This window comes from Nycticebus coucang, chromosome 11 (genome assembly GCF_027406575.1).
Source record: "Nycticebus coucang isolate mNycCou1 chromosome 11, mNycCou1.pri, whole genome shotgun sequence".
Classification (NCBI taxonomy): domain Eukaryota; kingdom Metazoa; phylum Chordata; class Mammalia; order Primates; family Lorisidae; genus Nycticebus; species Nycticebus coucang.
This window is the reverse complement of record NC_069790.1, coordinates 78,767,521-78,787,816: the sequence shown is the minus strand read 5'-3', so window position 1 is coordinate 78,787,816 and position 20,296 is coordinate 78,767,521. Positions and strand designations below refer to the sequence as shown.

At 40.7% G+C, this 20,296-nt stretch overlaps 1 protein-coding gene across 1 annotated transcript in view; it reads right to left on the bottom strand.

Annotated features, from left to right (window-relative positions):
- PRKAR2B (protein kinase cAMP-dependent type II regulatory subunit beta) overlaps positions 1–8,083 on the bottom strand; it is a 98,773-nt gene extending 90,690 nt beyond the window's left edge. Inside the window, exon 1 of the mRNA XM_053553588.1 lies at positions 7,516–8,083. Within this exon, the coding sequence (XP_053409563.1) occupies positions 7,516–7,825 (310 nt within the window). The 5' untranslated portion in view covers positions 7,826–8,083. The remainder of the gene's footprint in view (positions 1–7,515) is intronic.
- Positions 8,084–20,296: the final 12,213 nt, after the last annotated feature.

The following is a 20,296-nucleotide window of genomic DNA, read 5'->3' as shown; positions in this document are numbered from 1 at the left end:
CTTAAAATAAGAAAAAAAGGAAGGAGCTGGGGCTCTTAATAAATATTTGTGTAGTAAGTGAATGAGCACAACATTCTACCTTCCACTCTCACACATTCCTTCTCCTGGAAGGCCATTCCAGACCTCAGGGCCCCCGGGCCATTCCAGACCTCAGGGCCCCCGGGCTCTTTGTGGGGTCCTGTGGCTCCCCACCTTCCCTGCTAATTGCTTCAATCTCCTTCACTGAATCTCTCATCTTGAAATAGTCCAACAATCCCCAACCTCCACTTGGTAGGACATCTTTATTGCTACTATTTCCTACAAATGACTTTCCTCATAGGTCATAAATGAATTCCTCATCAACAGATTCAAAGGTATCCTGTTAGTATTTGCACAGACGAAAAGAAAAAAGCACTTGTTTTTTAACACAGCTATGAACAAAATTTTGACAGTTGGAAATTTACTAGAATCCATGGAATGATATTTGCAACAATAAATAACCATCCAATATTTACTCCTGTTCCACCCAGACATAGTACATCGCTTTATGTGCACCCTCAAATGGAAGGCTTATAACTGTCTTACATAAAATAATAGCTAAACAGTTTTATTCTTAAGATAGATGGAAAAATGAAAATATCTAATGCTTCGATTTCTGTTGAGGCACGTTCATGGCGCATACTTTGTCTCTTCAGGCAAAGTGTTAAGTTACGCGAGGAAATCTTCACCGGTCCCAGTGGTTTTTCCTTCTTTCACTCTCTCCTTCCCCCAGCCCCTCCTGTCTTCATGGCTTTTCTCCCTTTACCTCCCTCCTCCCAAAGCCCAACATAACAGATAGGTAAGAGCTGAAAGGACATCATTTCAAGTCCTTTGATATCCCAACCCCTAAAGCAATCCACTTACCACTGTTAAAATGTCATTTTATCAAAAAGACATGTGCACTCGAACGTTTATTGCAGCACAATTCACAATTGCAAGGATGTGGAACCAACCCAACTGCCCATCAAAACACTAGCAGATTAATAAATGGTGATATATGTACGCCATGGAGTACTACTTAGCCATAAAAAAAATGGTGAACTACAACCTTTTGTAACAACCTGGATGGAACTGAACCTTGTTCTTCTAAGTGAAGTTGCCCAAGAATGGAAAAACACCACATGTACTCACTATTAAATCGGAACTAACTGACGGACCCCTATGTGCACATTTAATAGTAAAACTCCTGCAAGCAGGGAGGGGTAAATTCACACCTAACGGGTACAGTGCATGCTATTTGGGTGACGGGCACATTTACAACTTTGACTTTGACTCAAACTATACAAAAGCAATTCATGTAACCAAAACATTTGTAACCCCATAACATTCTGAAATAAAAATAAAACAAAATAATGTTCTTAACCATTCTGCTGTGACTCTAATTCAAAGTATTAGAGTTACCATCTCTAACTCATAAGTTTTTAAATCTTCTCTGATACTATTATTTTATGCTCATAACTAAAATAATGGTTTCAATATTTTAGCCATTGTCATGAATGACGTAATCTATTTCAGGAGTATTGAAAACTATCACGTAAATCTCTAAAAGCCAAAGACTATAAAGTCTCATTAATTACAAAATCCTGGAGCTCTTTGCTACAAATTAAGAATTGAAACAATGTGGATTTTATTACCATGCAAAATAACTTCATGTTAAATCCTAAGTAAAGTGCCACATAAGCTCATATCTTACTTCATCTCTCAAAAAAGTGCAATACTTGGGTGGTACCTGTGGCTCAAGGAGTAGGGTGCCAGCCCCATATACTGGAGGTGGTGGGTTCAAACCTGGCCCTGGCCAAAAAAAAAAAAAAGTGCAATACTGGATTCATTTCCATAAAACACAATGAAACTGTTATTTTTGCAAGAAAAGTGTACATTTACTATAAAATCTTTTACCAATCATATCATTTATTTAACATGTAATCAGTGCTTGCTGTGTACACTGTCATAAGAGCCTTATTAATATATTAAAATTAACCCATTTATCCTTGTTAAGAAATGAGGGAGGTACTACTGATACCACATCCATGTTCCTAAAACAGTGCATCATACATAAAATATTAGTTAAATGTCTGAAGTTAAACCAATAACTAGCTTTCACGAACATTTTCAAACTGATTAAATGTATTTAAAAGGTTGATGACATAATCAAAGGGTATTGTCACTTTCAGTGAGCTGCTAACTATAACCACTAAAATAAATTTGTTCAGTGATATGTTGGTGGCCACATTCCATAGGAGGCAAAAAATAATTTCTAGTGGGCACAGCGCGAAAGCAGGTACTTAACAGAATGATCCAGATAAGACCATTTTCACAGCAGATTCTCAGGAAGTCACTTAGTCTATCACTCTGATTGCTGTTGCCACCTTATGTGATTTTAGGAAGATCACATAAACAATTTCAGACAGATTTCTCATTTGAATTTTTCAAGTTCCAACGATGCTTAGCCCTTCTGATTATATATTTAACCGATATGAAGACGACTGTCTCCTAATCCCCTAAGAAACGTTCTTCACACACGTGAATATTCTTCTCAACTCCTTAACCAGTCAGTACATCTTCTCCTAATAAATAACTTTATTCTCTCAATCTCCCACCACTGCCATCAGCATGGGCTCTAACTTGGCAATATTGGGCATGATTTAAGGTTCTCCAACAAAGATCTGACATACTACAGAGTTAACAGAATTAAGTCACCGTTATTACATGGTAAACTTCAATTTTTATACCTTTGGTATGTTTTAGAAGGTATGGCCCTATATTTTTAGCTTGTGTATCTACTTCAACTTTTACATAGTGTTTTTTATTAAGTCTTTTGTACATAGATCATAAATACATTTATGCCCATTTCAGTGTGTTGATTATTTGTACAAATTGGAGTGCTTACATCATACTAATCAGCATAGCTTTCATCTCATTTACCCAATTACAGCATTAGGACATTTGTGTTCTACACATGATAGATCCAACTTGTACTTGCAACGTGCTCCATAGTTGTGGTTCCCTACTATCCCCTACTTTCCCTTCCACGCCCTCTCCATCCCTTTTTACGGAGATCTTTTTCTTCCATAATATAGAAAATCAGCGCTATTATTTTATATTGCTGTAGTTATCTTTTCTCCCAGGTTTACTGCTCTGCATGTGCCCATGTGTAATTAATTTTGTTTCTGACCACTTGTCACTTTATCAGAATAATTTGAATTATATTTACTTCCTTTCTAGTCTCAGCAACTCCACTGAAGAAATTATTGAACAACACAAGCTCTCATGATGATGTCTATTGAAAATCATTAATTACCATACATTTTACTCCAAATTGGTACTGATCCAACTCTTTGGCCAATTATAAACCCTCTAAGGAATCCTAGGCCTAGGGATACTTCCCCTTTAGAAGTGACATGTCAAGTTTTATTCACTTTTTGTAGTACGTGCAAGAGGAAGGCAGAGTAGATGCCATTATAGCCTCTTTCTGGCCTTCAAGAGTTTCCCTACAGAGGGTCACCATAAGCCACTACCACTGCCCTTTTAATCAAAATAGTAATGGAAAGTAATAATTAGAACTGATAAAATTAGAAGACTAGGGTAAGAATGACTAGGGTAGAAGACCAGGGTAAGAAAGCTAACAGCGGAAGAAGGGATCTTTTGGAACAGTAGAAGAAAAGTAAAGACCACCTTCACCCATTTATGAGTTAGTGCCATCTATGGCCATGCCACCTGACCCTCAAAAATCAGTGAACCCTGGATGGGACCAAACTTCTCAACTGACTGCAGATGCCTGGCTTACGTGACCACATTATGAGATTAAGGTCATAGGCCTGATCTCTACCTGAATCAATGGGCACTAGTTTCACCATCAAAAACTTGCCTTTTCAGTGGCACCTATAGCTCAGTGGGTGGGGCGTCAGCCACATACACCAGGCTGGCAGGTTCGAACTCAGCCCAGGCCAGCTACAAAACAATGACAACTGCAACAACAAAAAATAGCCCAGCATTGTGGCAGGGGCCTGTTGTCCCAGCTACTTGGGAGGCTGAGACACAAGAATCACTTAAGCCCAAGAGTTTGAGGGCACTCTATCAAGAGTGGCATAATCAGACTCTGTCTCAAAAAAAAAATAATAGTAACAAATAAACTTGCCTTTTAACACTAACCTCTCATAAATGCCATCACTTATGCTGAAGGAAATCATGAGAGACAATATGGACCAACAATACAAATCCATTGTCACTAAGGGAAAATAACCAGGAAAACCTGACTTGTGACTTAGCCCACAGAACAAAAATCACTGGGCTTGAAAGTCAGACTGATGACAGTAAGAAATCAGGCTCTGCTACTTATTAGTTCTTAGGTGTGACCTTGGACAAGTTAATTTTTCAAGGCCTTATAAATAAAATGCATAAAGGGTCTCAATGAGAATTTGACATATGAGGGACACTAAAATTATACTAACAGCTCTACTCCCTTTCTGGAGATAGGATCTAGTAGTCAAGAGCACAAGGATGAAGCCAAGACACAGAATTGTGTCCCAATCCTGAAATTGCAGCATATTACTGGTGAAACACTGGGCAAGTGACAGCCTCATCTTTTTCATAAAGCTGGGATAAGGAATCACAACATTTAGCCAGTGCCTAGCATATGGTAATGGCATAAATGGCAATTATTGCAAGTAAGATAAGAAGATATTATTATCACTATCTGACCAATGTTTTTCAAAGTATGGTCAGTGAATTACTGATACCAGAATGACCTGGGATGTCTACTGAGGAAAAAAAAAATAAATAAAAAGACACTATGTCCTACCCAGCCTTATTCAAAAAAGCTCTCCAAAAATGGTAAAGGTAATTCATTTCTGACTCAAACTTTCTTGTGATGTAAACAAAAATTTAAGAATTTTCGATCCAGCAGGTCTTATGCTGGGTTGCATTAAATTAAGACTTCTGATCCCATACTTATCTTTACTATGCTAGAATTACCCAGTATCTGGTGTTTTTATTGTATTTTGGCACTTCACTGCAGACAGACATTAAACCAATAAGTTTATATTTTTTAAGCTCACTCCAGGTTTTTATCCTCAATTATTTTGACTTGTTTCCCCTCTCTGACCAGGGCCTGGCCAAGATCTATGGTCTAGATCTGTGGCCAGTTTTGTACTACTCCAACCCCCAGAGGGTGTGTGTACTTAAATGGCTGTTTAAAAAAGAAGAAAAAGAGTTTAGGGTTGCTGTGAGCTAAGCTGACACCAGGGCACTGTAGCCTGTTTGTTTAAAAAAAAAAGAAGAAGAAGAAAGAAAAAGATGTGATCAAGACCATATATTAACTACAAAGTCTGAAATATTTACTATCTGGCCCTTCACAACAGTTTTCCAACCACTTTGTAGCCTATAATTGTTTTTAAACTGTAGGTCTCAAAATAATATACTTTAAAATAGAAAGAACTGATTAGAATAGAAAGTATCAAAAATTATTGCACCTGATAGTACCTATGCTGTTGCCAAAGTTTCAGGTATCACAGGTATAGGTGTTGTTTAATGGATGATGATCAACTGCATTTGGTTGCAGTCAAAAAGTTTTGAAGTCCTTGGGGTAAGGGCTAGGGAATAAATAGTTAAATTATTTAACAACTATTTATTAAAATTCATAATTTTTATAGTAAAGGTAGCTTTAAAAATGTAAAGCCATCTAAAATGACTCCAGCTGTTTAGAAACTCATTTACTTCATTGCAAAACGAAAATTATATCTCTTCTGTGTACTATCTATATAGTTGTAAGGAGAAAATAAAATCATCAAGGCAAAGTACTTCAAAAACAAACAAGGTATTTTAGTTATTTTAACAATCTATTATATCAAATACATACAGATTCTTTACCAAGTCCCTCAGCTCCTAGTTTCGTTCAATTTGGGACATGAGTTCTTTTTTTCCTTTGTGTGTACCCATGTACACATATGCATGCATGTTTCAGGAGAATAAAAGAAGTATTAGATGTCTCTGTCCTTTCTGTGTCATCTATTGGCTCTTCCTTCTCATCTATTTAAAATATGTGCTCTTTTATTTAGCTCTTGCTTCTAGTTTAAAAAAAAAAGCACGTGATTAAATTCTTGTGCAAAAAGAACAATTAAGACTATGATTACCCTATGCTGGGAAATACTTAAAAGTCCAAAATTAATATTTTAAGTAACAGTCTTCCCTTTTATCTTCACAGAGCTCTAATTTCCAGGGTTTTCATAATTGTTTTGGACAAGGTAAAAACATATTAATTTTATAATCTTTTTCCACGTGTAATTTTGCAAAGACTAAAAAAAAAATTCTTCCTAGGAACCTACACAAAGAAATAAAATGCCACTTTAAAATGTTTTCATTACATGAAATGCACTGCAGACACACAAACCACAAGCAGTGTAAATAAATAAAAGCTGGTGCAAAGCTGCATGCATGTTTGCCCTCCATCACAAAGAAAAAACATTTGCATTCCATAGTATTTTAGCTTGGGGTGGTATAAAAAATGGGATTTAAGCATGTTGTGTAAATAGAAGAGGCTGTAAATGTGCCTGCCTGTCTGGGTGTGTTAGGGTAAGAGGGGTAGTAAGCAAAAGGGGTGGGACTTCCCAGGAGCAGCCTTTTGAGAAAATTCCTTTTCTTTCCCATTCATTCTTTCTAGCTTCAGTGTCTGGCACGGTCCTTACAATTACTCACTGGCTTTTCATTCTAAAGACAACCATCAAGCTTTCAGAACTTCCTACAGTGTTTTTTCAGACACTTAAAAAAAAAAAAAACAACCAAATCATTCAATAGGTGTTTTATATAAAAAGCAAAACATTAGCCCATTTCCTCGTTTCAAAGACCCGGTGGGTTTCAGGCTAAATAGGATCCTTTGTTATGTGTTCAAAAATAACACAACGTGGTATTGGTAAATTGGAAAATAAAAGATTTTACTCTATTTCCAAGGATGTCAGAGCAGAGCTATTACCATAAATTTTGTTCTGCCCGAATGAGTCCAATTTCATGCTCCTTCCTGTGCTATCCTACAACAGTAAACCAAATCAAATTTCACACCCTTCGCCTTTTCTCTTTGGACACTCCATAATAAATATAAAGGCTGAAAGAAGACGCCAAGTGTGCCAGTTTCCTTTATGCACAATGGTATCCTCCCAGCAAAATATCGCCAAGCACAAGCGAAAGTTGCCTTTCTCAAAGATGCTCACCGCAAACGCAGCCAGCCAGGCAGAAAGGGGGCGGGTGGGCGAGGGAACCGCGACCTTTCCGCGCTCCCACCCCCAGGGAAGAGGAAGAGGGGGAGGGTATGACAAGGAGCAGAGTAGGAAGGTGGGCGAGTGGGAGAGACAGAAATGGATGCTGAGGGGGTGGGCGAGATGGGAAGGTAGGGAAGGTTGAGAATGCGGGGAGACGAGGGCGAGCAAAGCTCGCAGGACTCGGGAGCCACGGGAGGGACCGTGGTGGGCCTCGAGAGGATTCGGGGCGCGGAGGGGGTCTGATGCTCACCGTTGAACGCCCCAGCGTCTGAGGGCGCCGCCTCCTCCTCCTCCTCCCCTTCCTCGGAGTCGGAGTGCTTAGGCTCCTCGGCGAAGTTGACCCCCTTGCTGGGGGTGCCACCCCCGACCGCGGCGCCCGCGTCCCCCCAGGTCCTGCCCTCGTGGCCGAAGCGCGCTGTGCCTTTGCGCTCGTTCTCCTGCTGCAGACGCGTGAAGTGCTGCAGCGCGAACTCCAGCAGGTCGGCGGGCTGGTGCCTCAGTACCTCCACCGTGAAGCCCTGCAGCAGCTCCGTCAGTCCCGCCGGGATCTCGATGCTCATCCTGCCTCCGGGGCGGCGGGCGCCTGGGCGCCGCCCTCTCCCCCTGCCCGGTCCGGCCGCGAGCCCCGCGGCTGCTCAGCGAGCGCTGAGGGCGCTAGCGGCGCTACCGGCTGCAAGCGCGGCGCACTGGGCCCCGGCGGCCCGGCTGGCCCGGCCCGCGGCTCCCGGCGCGCTGCTGCTCCGAGCGGCGGCGGCGGTCGAGCGAGCGCGGCCCCGGGAGGGCTGGCAGCATCTCCGGCTCCTCCCGCTCCCGCCGCGGCCGCGCCTCTCCGCGCCCGGGCGCCCCGCCCCCGCCCCCGCCCCGCCGCGGCGCGCGGGAGGGGGCGCGGGAGAGCGCGCCACGTGACTCCCGGCAACCATGGCAACCTTCGCGGGCGTGCGCCCGTACCCACGGCTCGGACACCCGCAGGGCAGAGACGCTGGCGGAGGGGAGCAGACGGCCCGGGCGTGGAGCCCACGCGAGGCTGCCCCCGTGTGCACCTGTCTGCCTGTCCCGGAGCAGGCGGGCCGCTAGCGCGAATTCCCACGCTTCACCCACCACGGTGAATCCACGCAAAGCTGGTGCCCTGCGATTTGTTCTGAAACTTCAGCCTCCACCTCAGTAGTGGAATTTTATTTTCATTCTAGAATCTAATTGCACTGATCAGTGTTGTTAATTTCTTCCTGTCGCAGACCAATGCGCGGGGTCAGGGACGGTCTGTCCCCCATTAATTTGAGAGTGTTTTGAAGTCGAAACTGGGGTACTGGTCCTCTTTTGGACAAAGCAGTAGTACCATCCTTGTAAATCCTTTTCTTTTACCGCATTTTATTTTGTGCGTCTGTTTGCCTTACTGATACTGATGCAATTCCTTTGCGTGCTCAATGCATTCTCTTTATTGAGACAAAGGCACCATTTATTGTGAGGCATTTATCGAAGTTAGTGGATACCCTTCAAACAGGATAGTGCAGAATGAGGCTTGTATTGTTTATTTTAAATTTTCCCTTATGCTCTGAGTGATTTTTAATTGTAGCTCTAAAAATCGGAATACTTTAATGTAAAAAGAAAAAGTTTTACAAATGGTTGCTTTTAAAGTATAACTCTTTGACTTTGAAATGAGGCTTACTCTGCAAATGTTTACAATTTTGAAGTAGAGAAAACTGCCTTTTGTCAATTACTGGTACTGCTGTTTAAATACACATACTTGGTTTTCTAAGATGACCATTATGGTTGTAAATAAAATCGTTTTAAGAGCAAGCTCACGAAGTTATTCTCATTTATCGTTCCTTTTCTGCCCACACAGAGTAAGTATGTGACTGGGGAAATTCAAAGACTAGAAATCAAAGATGTAACGAACTAGGCCCTTTTATAATATAAAATGCATCTATCCCCTCTATCAGTGAATGTATTTGCCTATTTCCATTTCTTACTAACCTCATAAAAATAATTTAATCATGCATTTAATTGTATTTAAATATACAGTAGTAAAAAATAATTCAATTGTGCATTTAATTGTATTTAAATATACTGTAGTAAAGTGCTTCTAATTGTATTGAGCATTTTAAAAAGTAAACTTTTATAAGGTGCAGTGAGCCTCACACTAATATTGGAGCACAATATTAGTCAAACTCTATACTATGTAAGCATTATATTTGTGGATCTGGTAATATAAGATGTACTTGTATCATCTGTCTTCGTTTATGCTGATATGTATATTAATTGTGATTAGCTTTGGCTAGAATGTGGCAAAAAATGTAAAATACAGTAGTTGAGGATAGAATTGTATTTCTTTGTAAAGTAAATGTAAGCAGTTCAGGATTAGTATGGTGGAATCAGGGACCCAGGCTCCTTCCAGCTCATTGCTCTGTACTCCTCAATTTGTGGTTCAGAATGGCTGTTATACCACCAGTCATGTCTTAGGTATTTCAGCCAAGAGAAAAGTGAAACAGAGGGGAACTTTTGCTCCCTTTTTCCTCTAAAAAGTTAAATACACCAATTCCTCTTCTGTCCTCTTGGCCAGAATTTAGTCAACATGGCCACACCTGTGGTGTGGCAGATAGCGTTTTCCAAAGATGACTGCAACAGTATCTCCTATATGGCATCCTCTTCTACAGTGTGACCTTGCCATTCCCCCATCATGAGTTTAAGTCTTATTTCCCCTTCCCTTGAATATGAATGGCCTTTTGACTTTTTTACCAACAGACCACGATAGAAGTCAAGCCTGAACTGTGGAAGAAGCTAGTCCAGATGGATAGATGGGTGGATGCCATATTCAAAGTCTTTTTTTTTTTCAGACAGAGTCTCACTCTGTTTCCCCAGGTAGAGTGTCATGGGATCATCATAGTTCACAGCAACCTCAATCTCTTGGGCTCAAGCGATCCTTTTGCCTAAGCCTCCCAAGTAGCTGTGACTACAGGTGCACATTAACACACCCGGCTAGTTTTTCTATGTTTAGTAGAGATGAGGTCTTGCTCTTGCTCATGCTGGTCTCAAACTCCTGAGCTCAAGCAATCCACCAGTCTCAGCCTCCCAGAGTGGTAAGAGTATTCAGAGTCTTGATCCATGGTATGTGTCAGTATAATAACTGAAGGATTTTTTTCCATTAAAAAATTTTTTAGATTAATATGAGGGTACAAACCATTAGGTTATATAATTTACACATGATAGGTAAAATTCAGAGTTGTAGTTGTCTCCTATACCCAGGGAATATACCCATAAATCCATGCATTATACCCATTGGGTGGGGAGCTACTGAACCCCTTCCTCCCAGACAGGTTATTTTATGCCTCTATGTTTGAGGGGTAATTTGTTACACAGCAACAGTAACTGAAATACATGGCTGTAAGAAAAGTTTGGAAATCTAATATTTGTTCTGATTAAGGAGAACAAAATCTGGGGATAATTGTCAGTCTCTGGCACAATGTTTAACACCTTTTCCTCAGGAATGACAGAAGAAAAAAGCACTACTTTTCCAAACTTCAACAAGAGGCACATATCATGAGAGCATTCTACATTTTATGTTTCCAAATTCATTTCTTTTTGTATTTTTTATTTGTTTATTTTTTTATTTTATTAAATCATAGCTGTGTACATTAATGTGATCATGGGGCACCATACACTAGTTTCATAGACCATTTGACACATTTTCATCACACTGGTTAACATAACTTTCCTGGTATTTTCTTAGTTATTGTGTTAAGACATTTACATTCCACATTTACTAAGTTTCACATGTACCCTTGTAAGATGCACCGCAGGTGTAATCCCACCAATCCCCCTCCCTCTGGCCACCTCTTCCTCCCTCCTCTCTCTTTCCCCCTTCCCCCTGTTCTTAGGTTGTAACTAGGTTATAGCTTTCATGTGAAAGCCATAAATTAGTTTCATAGTAGGACTGAGTACATTGGATACTTTTTCTTCCATTCTTGAGATACTTTACTAGGAAGAATATGTTCCAGCTCCATCCATGTAAACATGAAAGAGGTAAAGTCTCCATCTTTCTTTAAGGCTGCATAATATTCCATGGTATACATATACCACAATTTATTAATCCATACGTGGATTGATGGGCACTTGGGCTTTTTCCATGATTTAGCAATTATGAATTGGGCTGCAATAAACATTCTGGTACAAATATCTTTGTTATGATGTGATTTTTGGTCTTCTGGGTATATGCCTAGTAGAGGAATTACAGGATTGAATGGCAGATCTATTTCTAGATCTCTAAGTGTTCTCCATATATCTTTCCAAAAGGAATGTATTAATTTGCATTCCTACCAGCAGTGTAGAAGTGTTCCCTTTTCTCCACATCCCCACCAACATCTCTGGTCTTGGAATTTTGTGATATAGGCTAATCTTATTGGAGTTAGATGATATCTCAAAGTAGTTTTGATTTGCATTTCTCTGATGATTAAAGATGATGAGCATTTTTTCATATGTCTGAAGGCCGCGCGCCTGTCTTCTTCAGAGAAGTTTCTCTTCAACTCCCTTGCCCAGACTGCAATGGGATCACTTGTTCTTTTCTTGCTTATACATTTGAGTTCTCTGTGAATTCTGGTTATTAAACCTTCATCAGAGACATAACCTGCAAATATCTTCTCCCATTCTGAGGGCTGTTTGCTTGCTTTACTTACTGTGTTCTTGGATGTGCAGAAGCTTTTTAGTTTGATCAGGTCCCAGTAGTGTATTTTTGAATTGCTTCAATTGCCCGGGGGGGTCCTCATAAAATACTCGCCCAGCCCGATTTCTTCAAGGGTTTTCCCTGCACTCTCTTCTAGTATTTTTATAGTTTCATGTCTTAAGTTTAAATCTTTAATCCAGTGAGAGTCTATCTTAGTTAATGGTGAAAGGTGTGGGTCCAATTTCCATCTTCTGCAGGTCGCCAGCCAGTTCACCCAGCACCATTTGTTAATAGGGAATCTTTTCCCCACTGAATGTTTTTAATTGGCTTGTCAAAAATCAAATAGCGGTAAGTAGCTGGATTCATCTCTTGGTTCTCTATTCTGTTCCAGACGTCTACTTCTCTGTTTTTGTGCCAGTACTATGCTGTTTTGATCACTATCGATTTGTAGTATAGTCTGAGGTCTGGTAGTGTGATTCCTCCTGCTTTGTTTTTATTTCTGAGTAATGTCTTGGCTATTTGAGGTTTTTCTGATTCCATATAAAACAAAGTGTTGTTTTTTCAAGATCTTTAAAGTATGACAGTGGAGCTTTAATAGGGATTGCGTCAAAATTATATATTGCTTTGGGTAGTATGGACATTTTAACAATGTTGATTCTTCCCAGCCATGAGCATGGTATGTTTTTCCATTTGTTAACATTTTCAGCTATTTTTTTCTTAGAGTTTCGTAGTTCTCTTTATAGAGATCTTTCACGTCCTTTGTTAGATAAACTCCCAAATATTTCATCTTCTTTGGCACTGCTGTGAATGGAATAGAGTCCTTAACTGTTTTTTCAACTTGACTATTGTTGGTATATATAAAGGCTACCGATTTATGAATGTTGATTTTGTAACCTGAGACGCTGCTGTATTCCTTGACATTTCTTTTTGTAGATTTGTTATCTGAGGCATGGTAGATGGCTCTCTGTCATCAACCTCAATGCCAAGGTTGTATGGCTCTCATTTCTTTAGGAGTATAGAAGTGACTCAAGCATGAAATCCATTATTGGATTAGATAACCTGAATGGTCTCTTCCATCCGAGGAGAGACAATAGCATGATGTTAAAAGAAGATACATTGGATTTTAAATATCTTTGAAAACAGCTCTGATAATTTTTATATAAATCAATTCTTAAATCAATAACCATGACCTTAAAATGTAAAGCTTGATCATAATATTCTTATTATTTTATTAATGTTTTCAGAATAAATGTTCACATCTCAATTCATATTCTGGCTTTTATTACAACCACATAACCTTTTTGATGATATTGTATAACTTCCTTTGGTTTAATTTTCAGAATATTTCCCTTTAACCTTGGAGCGCAGTGACAGTGGCCTATAGGGAGTATTTATCTTAAGGTCTTTAAAAAAGCATAAATTATATTGATTCTTTGGTTATTGATTTACAAAGCAAGTTGCACTAATTTCTCAGAGAATCAGACTAGAAGCGATTGCAAAAGAACTCCAAGAGCTCAGCACTGAAATGAAATAAGAATGCTACCAAATTTGTTTTCACACAGGGATATTAAACAGATAGTGGACAGAGATAGCAATTTGCATTTATGTACCTTCCAAAACAAGACAACAAGGACAAGCCAATGGTTTGGACAAGACTTACGATGTAGAATAACTAAGACAAATAAATCACACAGTATTTCCTATTAATAGTTAAGATGTATCCTGATCCAGTCTCTTTGGTGGAAGAAATACATACCCACTCGACAGAAAAAAGCAGACAATTGAAAGGATTCAGGGGCTGGGCTCGCATAAGGCCCACTATGACCATCAGTCTCAGTTTCATATATCTTTAATATTTCAGCACTGAATATGGTTTTGATATCTCTAATTCATATTCAAAAGAGAGTGAATTTAGTTCAGTGTTTTTCAAACTTTTTTCAAACTTATCTTACAGGTCACTTGAACCTATAGTTAAACTTCCACGGCACACTTAAATTACACTGATCAGAGAAAAGGATTAAAGTGCTTTGAACTTCTTTTGAAAATAATTTAATTAATGGTCTTTAAAATTTTGTGAGGCAGCTGGATGTGGTGGCTTATGCTTATAATCCTACCTTTTGTGAGACCAAAACAGGTGGATTGCCTCAGCTCAGGAGTTAGAGACCAGCCTGAGTAAGAGTGACACCCCGTCTCTATTAAAAATAGAATAACTAGCTGGGTGTTGTAGCTGCACCTGTAGTCCCAGCTACTCAATAGGCTAAGGCAAGAGGATTGCCTGAGCCCAGGAGTTTGAGGTTGCTGTGAACTATGATGCCATAGCACTCTACCCAGGACAGCAAAGTGAGACTGGCACGATGTTTAACATCTTTTCCTCAGGAATGACAGAAGAAAAAAGCACTACTTTTCCAAACTTTAACAAGAGCCATATATTATAAGAGCATCCTACATTTTATGTTTCCAAATTCATTTCTTTTTGTAGATTTGTAACCTGAGGCATGGCTCAGGTTCTGAGCCTGATGGCTCTCTCTAATCAACCTCAATGCCGATTTTTTTTTCGAGACACTTTCACTGCACAGTAGTGTGCCAAGATGCATAGGTTGAAAATCACTGATCTATAATCCCAGCCCTTGGGAGGCTGAGGTGGGTGGATTGCCTGAGCTCACAGGTTCAAAACCATCTTGAGCCAGAGTGAGACCCCAGCTCTAAAAATAGCTGGGCGTTGTAGAGGGCACTTGTACTCACAGATGCTTGGGAAGCTGAGGCAATAGAATCGCTTGAGCCCAAAAATTTGAGGTTGCTGTGAGCTGTGATGCCAGAGCACTCTACTAAGGGTGACAAAGTGAGACTCTGTCCCCGCACCCAAAAGAAAAAGAAAATCACTGATCTAGTTAGTTGGTCTTGACCATCCAGTGGATTGCCAGGCCATAACACAATTGTTCCTGTAAGTACGGCCAGGGGGATTCAGGAGAAGAATGTGGTGAGGTAGCATAAATACATGATAAGCCTGCCTCTCTTCCTCAGAGAGAAAAGTCCCAAACATCAGGACTGTAGGTGGTTTAGACAGTGGACATGTCTGCTAAAAGACAGTTACCTCACAGCCTGAAAATATAAACATTTGGATTGAGACTAAGTAAAATGTTTAATTCTACTTGCAACTTTGCAAAAGGGTTGACTCTAGATGACCAATGGTTCTCAAATTTTACCAATTACCTAGGTCACCTGGAAGTCTACTTAAAATGTGGTTTCTGGGCCCCACCCAGAGATTTTGAGGTTCAGGAGGTCTGTGGGGCCCAAGAATTCACATTTCTGGCCACAATGGTGTCTCATACCTAGTAATCCTAGTAATCCTAGTGCTTCGGAAAGGCAAGACAGGAGGATCACTTGAGGCCAGGAGTCGGAAGTTGTAATAAGCTATGACAATGCTACTACACTTTGGCATTGTATTATGCCCTGCAATACACTAGTGAAATACTATGTCAAAAAAAAAAAATTCTTCTCTTTTTTTTTTTTTTTTTTGCTGTTGTTGCAGTTTGGCCAGGGCTGAGTTTGAACCCACCACCTTTGGTATATGGGGCTGGCGCCCTACTCACTGAGCCACAGGCACCGCCCCCAAAATTCTTCTTTCTATCAAATACTCTGCTGATACTCAGGCTGTGGTTCTGGGCACCACACTGTGAGATCCACTCTACTAGATTCGCCAAGAAAGAGCTCATTGGTATATGCACACTAAAGAAAAATGCTGCTAGAAGTAACTTTTATACTTAATATCTTGAGCCATATAGCTAGAAATCTGGCTCCCATGGGGAAGAACAGCAAGGGAAGGCTCCCAGGCCCCCATCTCACCTTAATTCCAGCTCACATCTGGCAAGGAGGGAACACCCTACCAATCTACCAATCAGAACTTAGTGTGCCAACTGCAAAAGGATGTAGAGAACTCTCTAGCCCACAGGCCTACCAATAGGTACAATAGTCTTGAAGGTGACCTAAGACAGCCTTAAAGCAAATTATCATGTCATTAGCTTACATCTACGTGGTTGTTCACTCCCCCCCAGTGGGCTTTCAGAAAAGCTCACAGAACGTTCACCTGCTCGTTAAGCTTTGGTTTCAAGGTGACCTCTGAATCACAAGGTAGACCTGAACCAGACAGTACAAAACAGAACCATTGCCATGACCCAAGGTTCTTTGTCCTTTAGTCCAGACAGTGAACTGGACTAAAGGCTCTTTTGCTGTCTGCGGCAATACTATTTTGCTGTGTAAAGCTTCTTACTCTGTAAACCTTATCAGAAAACTTTGTTTCAGCTGGGTGCCCATAGTTCAGTGGTTAGGGAGCAGGCTACATACACTGGGGCTGGCGGGTTCGAACCCAGCCCCGGCCTGCTAAACAACAATGACAACTAAAAAAATACCCAGGCGTTGTGGTGGGTGTCTTTAGTCCCAACTACTTGGGAGGCTGAGGCAAGAGAATCGCGTAAGCCGAAGAGTTTGAGGTTCCTGTGAGCTATGATGCCATGGCACTCTACCGAGGGTGACATTATGAGACTCTGTCTCAAATAAATAAATAAATAAATAAACTTTATTTCATGCTTGCCTTACTTTGGGGTGTCTAGTCATTCTTCAGCCTGGTACACCCAAAGAACTGAGGCAGCAGATAGCTACCTAAAACCCCTGCATTTTAGAATGTAGGCAACTGCCTTAAAACCTGATAATATCAAAGCATAAAGTTTTTCTTTGTCTAAATGAGGACTCAATGCAAATTCACTGGTCCATTCTACTTTAAGGGATCTTGGAAAGTTAAAGATATTCTAGAAAGCAACAAAGAATATGTCCTTAAACCCCACGTTTATTACCCTGTTTCCCGAAAATAAGACATCCTCCGAAAATAAGACCTACTTACCGGAAAGATAAGACATCCCCTGAAAATAAGACCTAGTGCATCTTTGGGAGCAAACCTTAATATAAGACACTGTCTTATTTTGGGGGAAACAGGGTAATAGAATATGGATTTCCTATGAGGACCAGGTTGGACACACAAGTTTATCTCTACAGCCTGAAACTCCACTAAAATAATGGCTGAAAGAATCAGGGAACACTCATAGGACCAAAACAAACAAACAAACAAAAATCAGGAGAACCACAACAAAAATCTTTTGAAGAATCCAGCCTTAAATGTTGGGACATTCTGACAAACGCTTGAAGACACTCTGCTAAGAGAAATAAGCTCATAACAAAAGGACAAATATAGTATGACTCCACTTACACGAGGCATCTAGAATAGTGAAAATTCATAGAAACAGAAGGTAGAATGGGGGCTGCCAGGGTACCCAAGGGGAGGGGAGAATGGGGAGTTCATTTATGGGTAAAGAGTTTCGGTGTTGCAAGATGAAAAGCTTCTGGGATTGGTTGAACACTGTGAAAATACCACGACTGAACTGCACACTTAAAAAGTGATTAAGATGAAAAACATGATCAAGATGGTAAACTGTAGGTACATTATGTGTGTTTTACTATAATTAAAAAAAAATTAAACATTAATTTAAAAAAAGAAAAGGAAAAGAGGCAAGAGCAGAATTTTGGAAGTAACTTAGCAAACTAGAGAACACTGGAACCTTAGAAGGAGGAGGGTCAGTGAGAGGAAGCCTACAAGAAACAAGATCACGTCTGTATCACAGAGCGCAGAAGACACTAGGTGTCTCTGCAAGGGGCGATAAGGGGTGAGAACTGGTTAAATGGCTGAACAAGGAGCTGCCGGCCCTGCTCGCCCTCCAGCCCCTCCTCTGTCTCACATGGGCAAGTCACTGCTCCTCTTCCTTCCCAGCAGACAAGAGAGAAGTTTGCTATCTGGAGAGGTTTGCAAAGCTGAGGGTAGGCATAAGATAGTGTGCTGAAAAGACGGGACTGACTCTGATCTGAATATGTTTTATGAAAACAAGAGCTAACCAGGAACTTACGGTGTCCATCCATAAGCAGAAGGGAGCTGACTGTATGCTCCCACCACCAGATCACCCATCCTATACGAACCTGTACCTGTTCCTACATACTCTACCCTCTTTCCGTTAATGCTGTATATACCCCAGCAGCATCCCTTCCCTCTGACTTATTCCCAAATAATTAATAATTCCCAAAGAATTATTCCTGTGATTGTTTGTTCACCTCTCCCACTCTCCAGAGTCATCAGTGTTTGCCTTTCAACTGAACCATTCTGAGAGGCAGACAGACTTTTTGCCTCCTGCTATCCAAGATCTTGGATTGAGTAGTACCTGTGACTTCCTTCTGGCCATGAAATATGGCAAAGGTGAAGAAATTTTGCAGATGGATTGAGGTCCCAAAGCAGGTTTTTTTGTTTGTTTGTTTGTTTTTAATTAAAAGGGAGGTTATTCAGGTCCTGACTTAAGCAGGGGGAAAGCCTTTTTTTTTGTAGAGACAGAGTCTCACTTTATGGCCTTTGGTAGAGTGCCATGGCGTCACACAGCTCACAGCAACCTCCAACTCCTGGGCTTAGGCGATTCTCTTGCCTCAGCCTCCCGAGCAGCTGGGACTACAGGCGCCCGCCACAACGCCCGGCTATTTTTCTGTTGCAGTTTGGCCGGGGCTGGGTCCGAACCCGCCACCCTCGGCATATGGGGCCGGCGCCCTACTCACTGAGCCACAGGCGCCACCTGGGGGGAAAGCCTTTTTAAAAGGGGGATAGATTTTCCTGGCTAGCATGAAAAAAGTGAGTAGCCACCTGGAGAAAGTTCATGTGAAACACTTTTTTTCACTCAGCTTTCAGGATACTACCTTTTCTTGGTTCTTTTCCTACCTCCCTGGCCACAGTTCATCAGTCTTCTTTACTAAATATGCCTTATCTTCCTGACTTCTAAATGTTGAAGCACCCCAGATACCCTCTTTCTGTATACTCCCTTCCCTGGTGCCCTCATCAAGTCCAGGGGCTTTAAATACCATTTCTATGCTATGATTCTCAGGATAATGGTGAAGAAGGGCTTGCAAGGTTCTGTAGGCTTAGAGACAAACCAGATCCAACTGGAACAGGAAATCAACGAAACACAGAAGGAAGTCCCCAAGGAAAAAGAAAGAAAAAGATTATATCAAGAAAAACTATTCCTATGGCAGAGAGATTGGGAAGGAAATAAATGATAGTTTCAGAGAAAACTAGACACTTAAAAACAATAAAATTGGATGGTTGAACAAAAATGAAAATAAAATCATAGATCACTATGTGGCTTAGCCATAAGCAATAGTGGTTAGTCATGACAATGAAAACAACAAGTATTGATATAACCAAAAAGTCTAAGAGACTCTTAAGGGCAGAGAAAAGAAAGGGAAGAGTGTGTATGTGTGTGTGTATCTGTGAATGTGTTATGGAGCAAGAGTTAAGAGAATTAAATCCTGATATTTTGTAATAGGAAGTTAATGGAAATTCTAAATTAGAGAATAAAGAAATAACATATATATATATTATTTAGAAATATGTCATCAGGCGGCGCCTGTGGCTCAGTTGGTGGGGCGCCGGCCCCATATACCGAGGGTGGTGGGTCAAACCTGACCCCGGCTGAACTGCAACCAAAAAATAGCTGGGCGTTGTGGCGGACGCCTGTAGTCCCAGCTACTCAGGAGGCTGAGGCAGGAGAATCGCTTAAGCCCAGGAGTTGGAGGTTGCTGTGAGCTGTGTGAGGCCACGGCACTCTACTGAGGGTGATGAAGTGAGACTCTGTCTCTACAAAAAAAAAAAAAAAGAAAGAAATATGTCATCAAATAGCAAGAGAAATAGCTTGCATAATTGAAACTGCCTCTGAGATATGAGAACGATGTACATATACTACCTTGATGAAATTAAGGAGCATGAATTTTTATAGCAGGTCCTAAATTATAGGCATCCCCATACTTCATACAACTCTTTCCTTTATTTCTAGGCTTCGGGGGCCATATACAATAGCTGAGATCTTCCAGTTACTATTCAGTGGGCTAAATGTTGAGTGGGAAATCTCAAGCATGCATCTTGAGGTTCTGTGAGTTTTAGAAAACTCTTAGAGGCTCTTAAGATAGCCACTTTTTACAGTGAAAAGCGTTCAGGGTATTCTTTAAATATCCTGTTTATTGTTCCATTTAGGTGAATGTTTATGAAACTTTCCTTTGTATTGTAATATTTTGTTCTAAAAGCGATCTCTTTCTTTCTTTCTTTGGGGAGGGGGGTGTCCTTTTATTCTCTCTTCTTCTTAGTTACTCCTGTTATCACTTGTGAAATTCAAGAGGCAAGATTCCCAGGGGTAGACTTCTCTGGCTAAGCAGCACCCATCCCTATGGGGTAGGATGTTTCATTTTTGCTTTCAGTCTTCCTAGAGCAAACGTGTGCTTTATTTGAAGAATGGTGTATCATTTA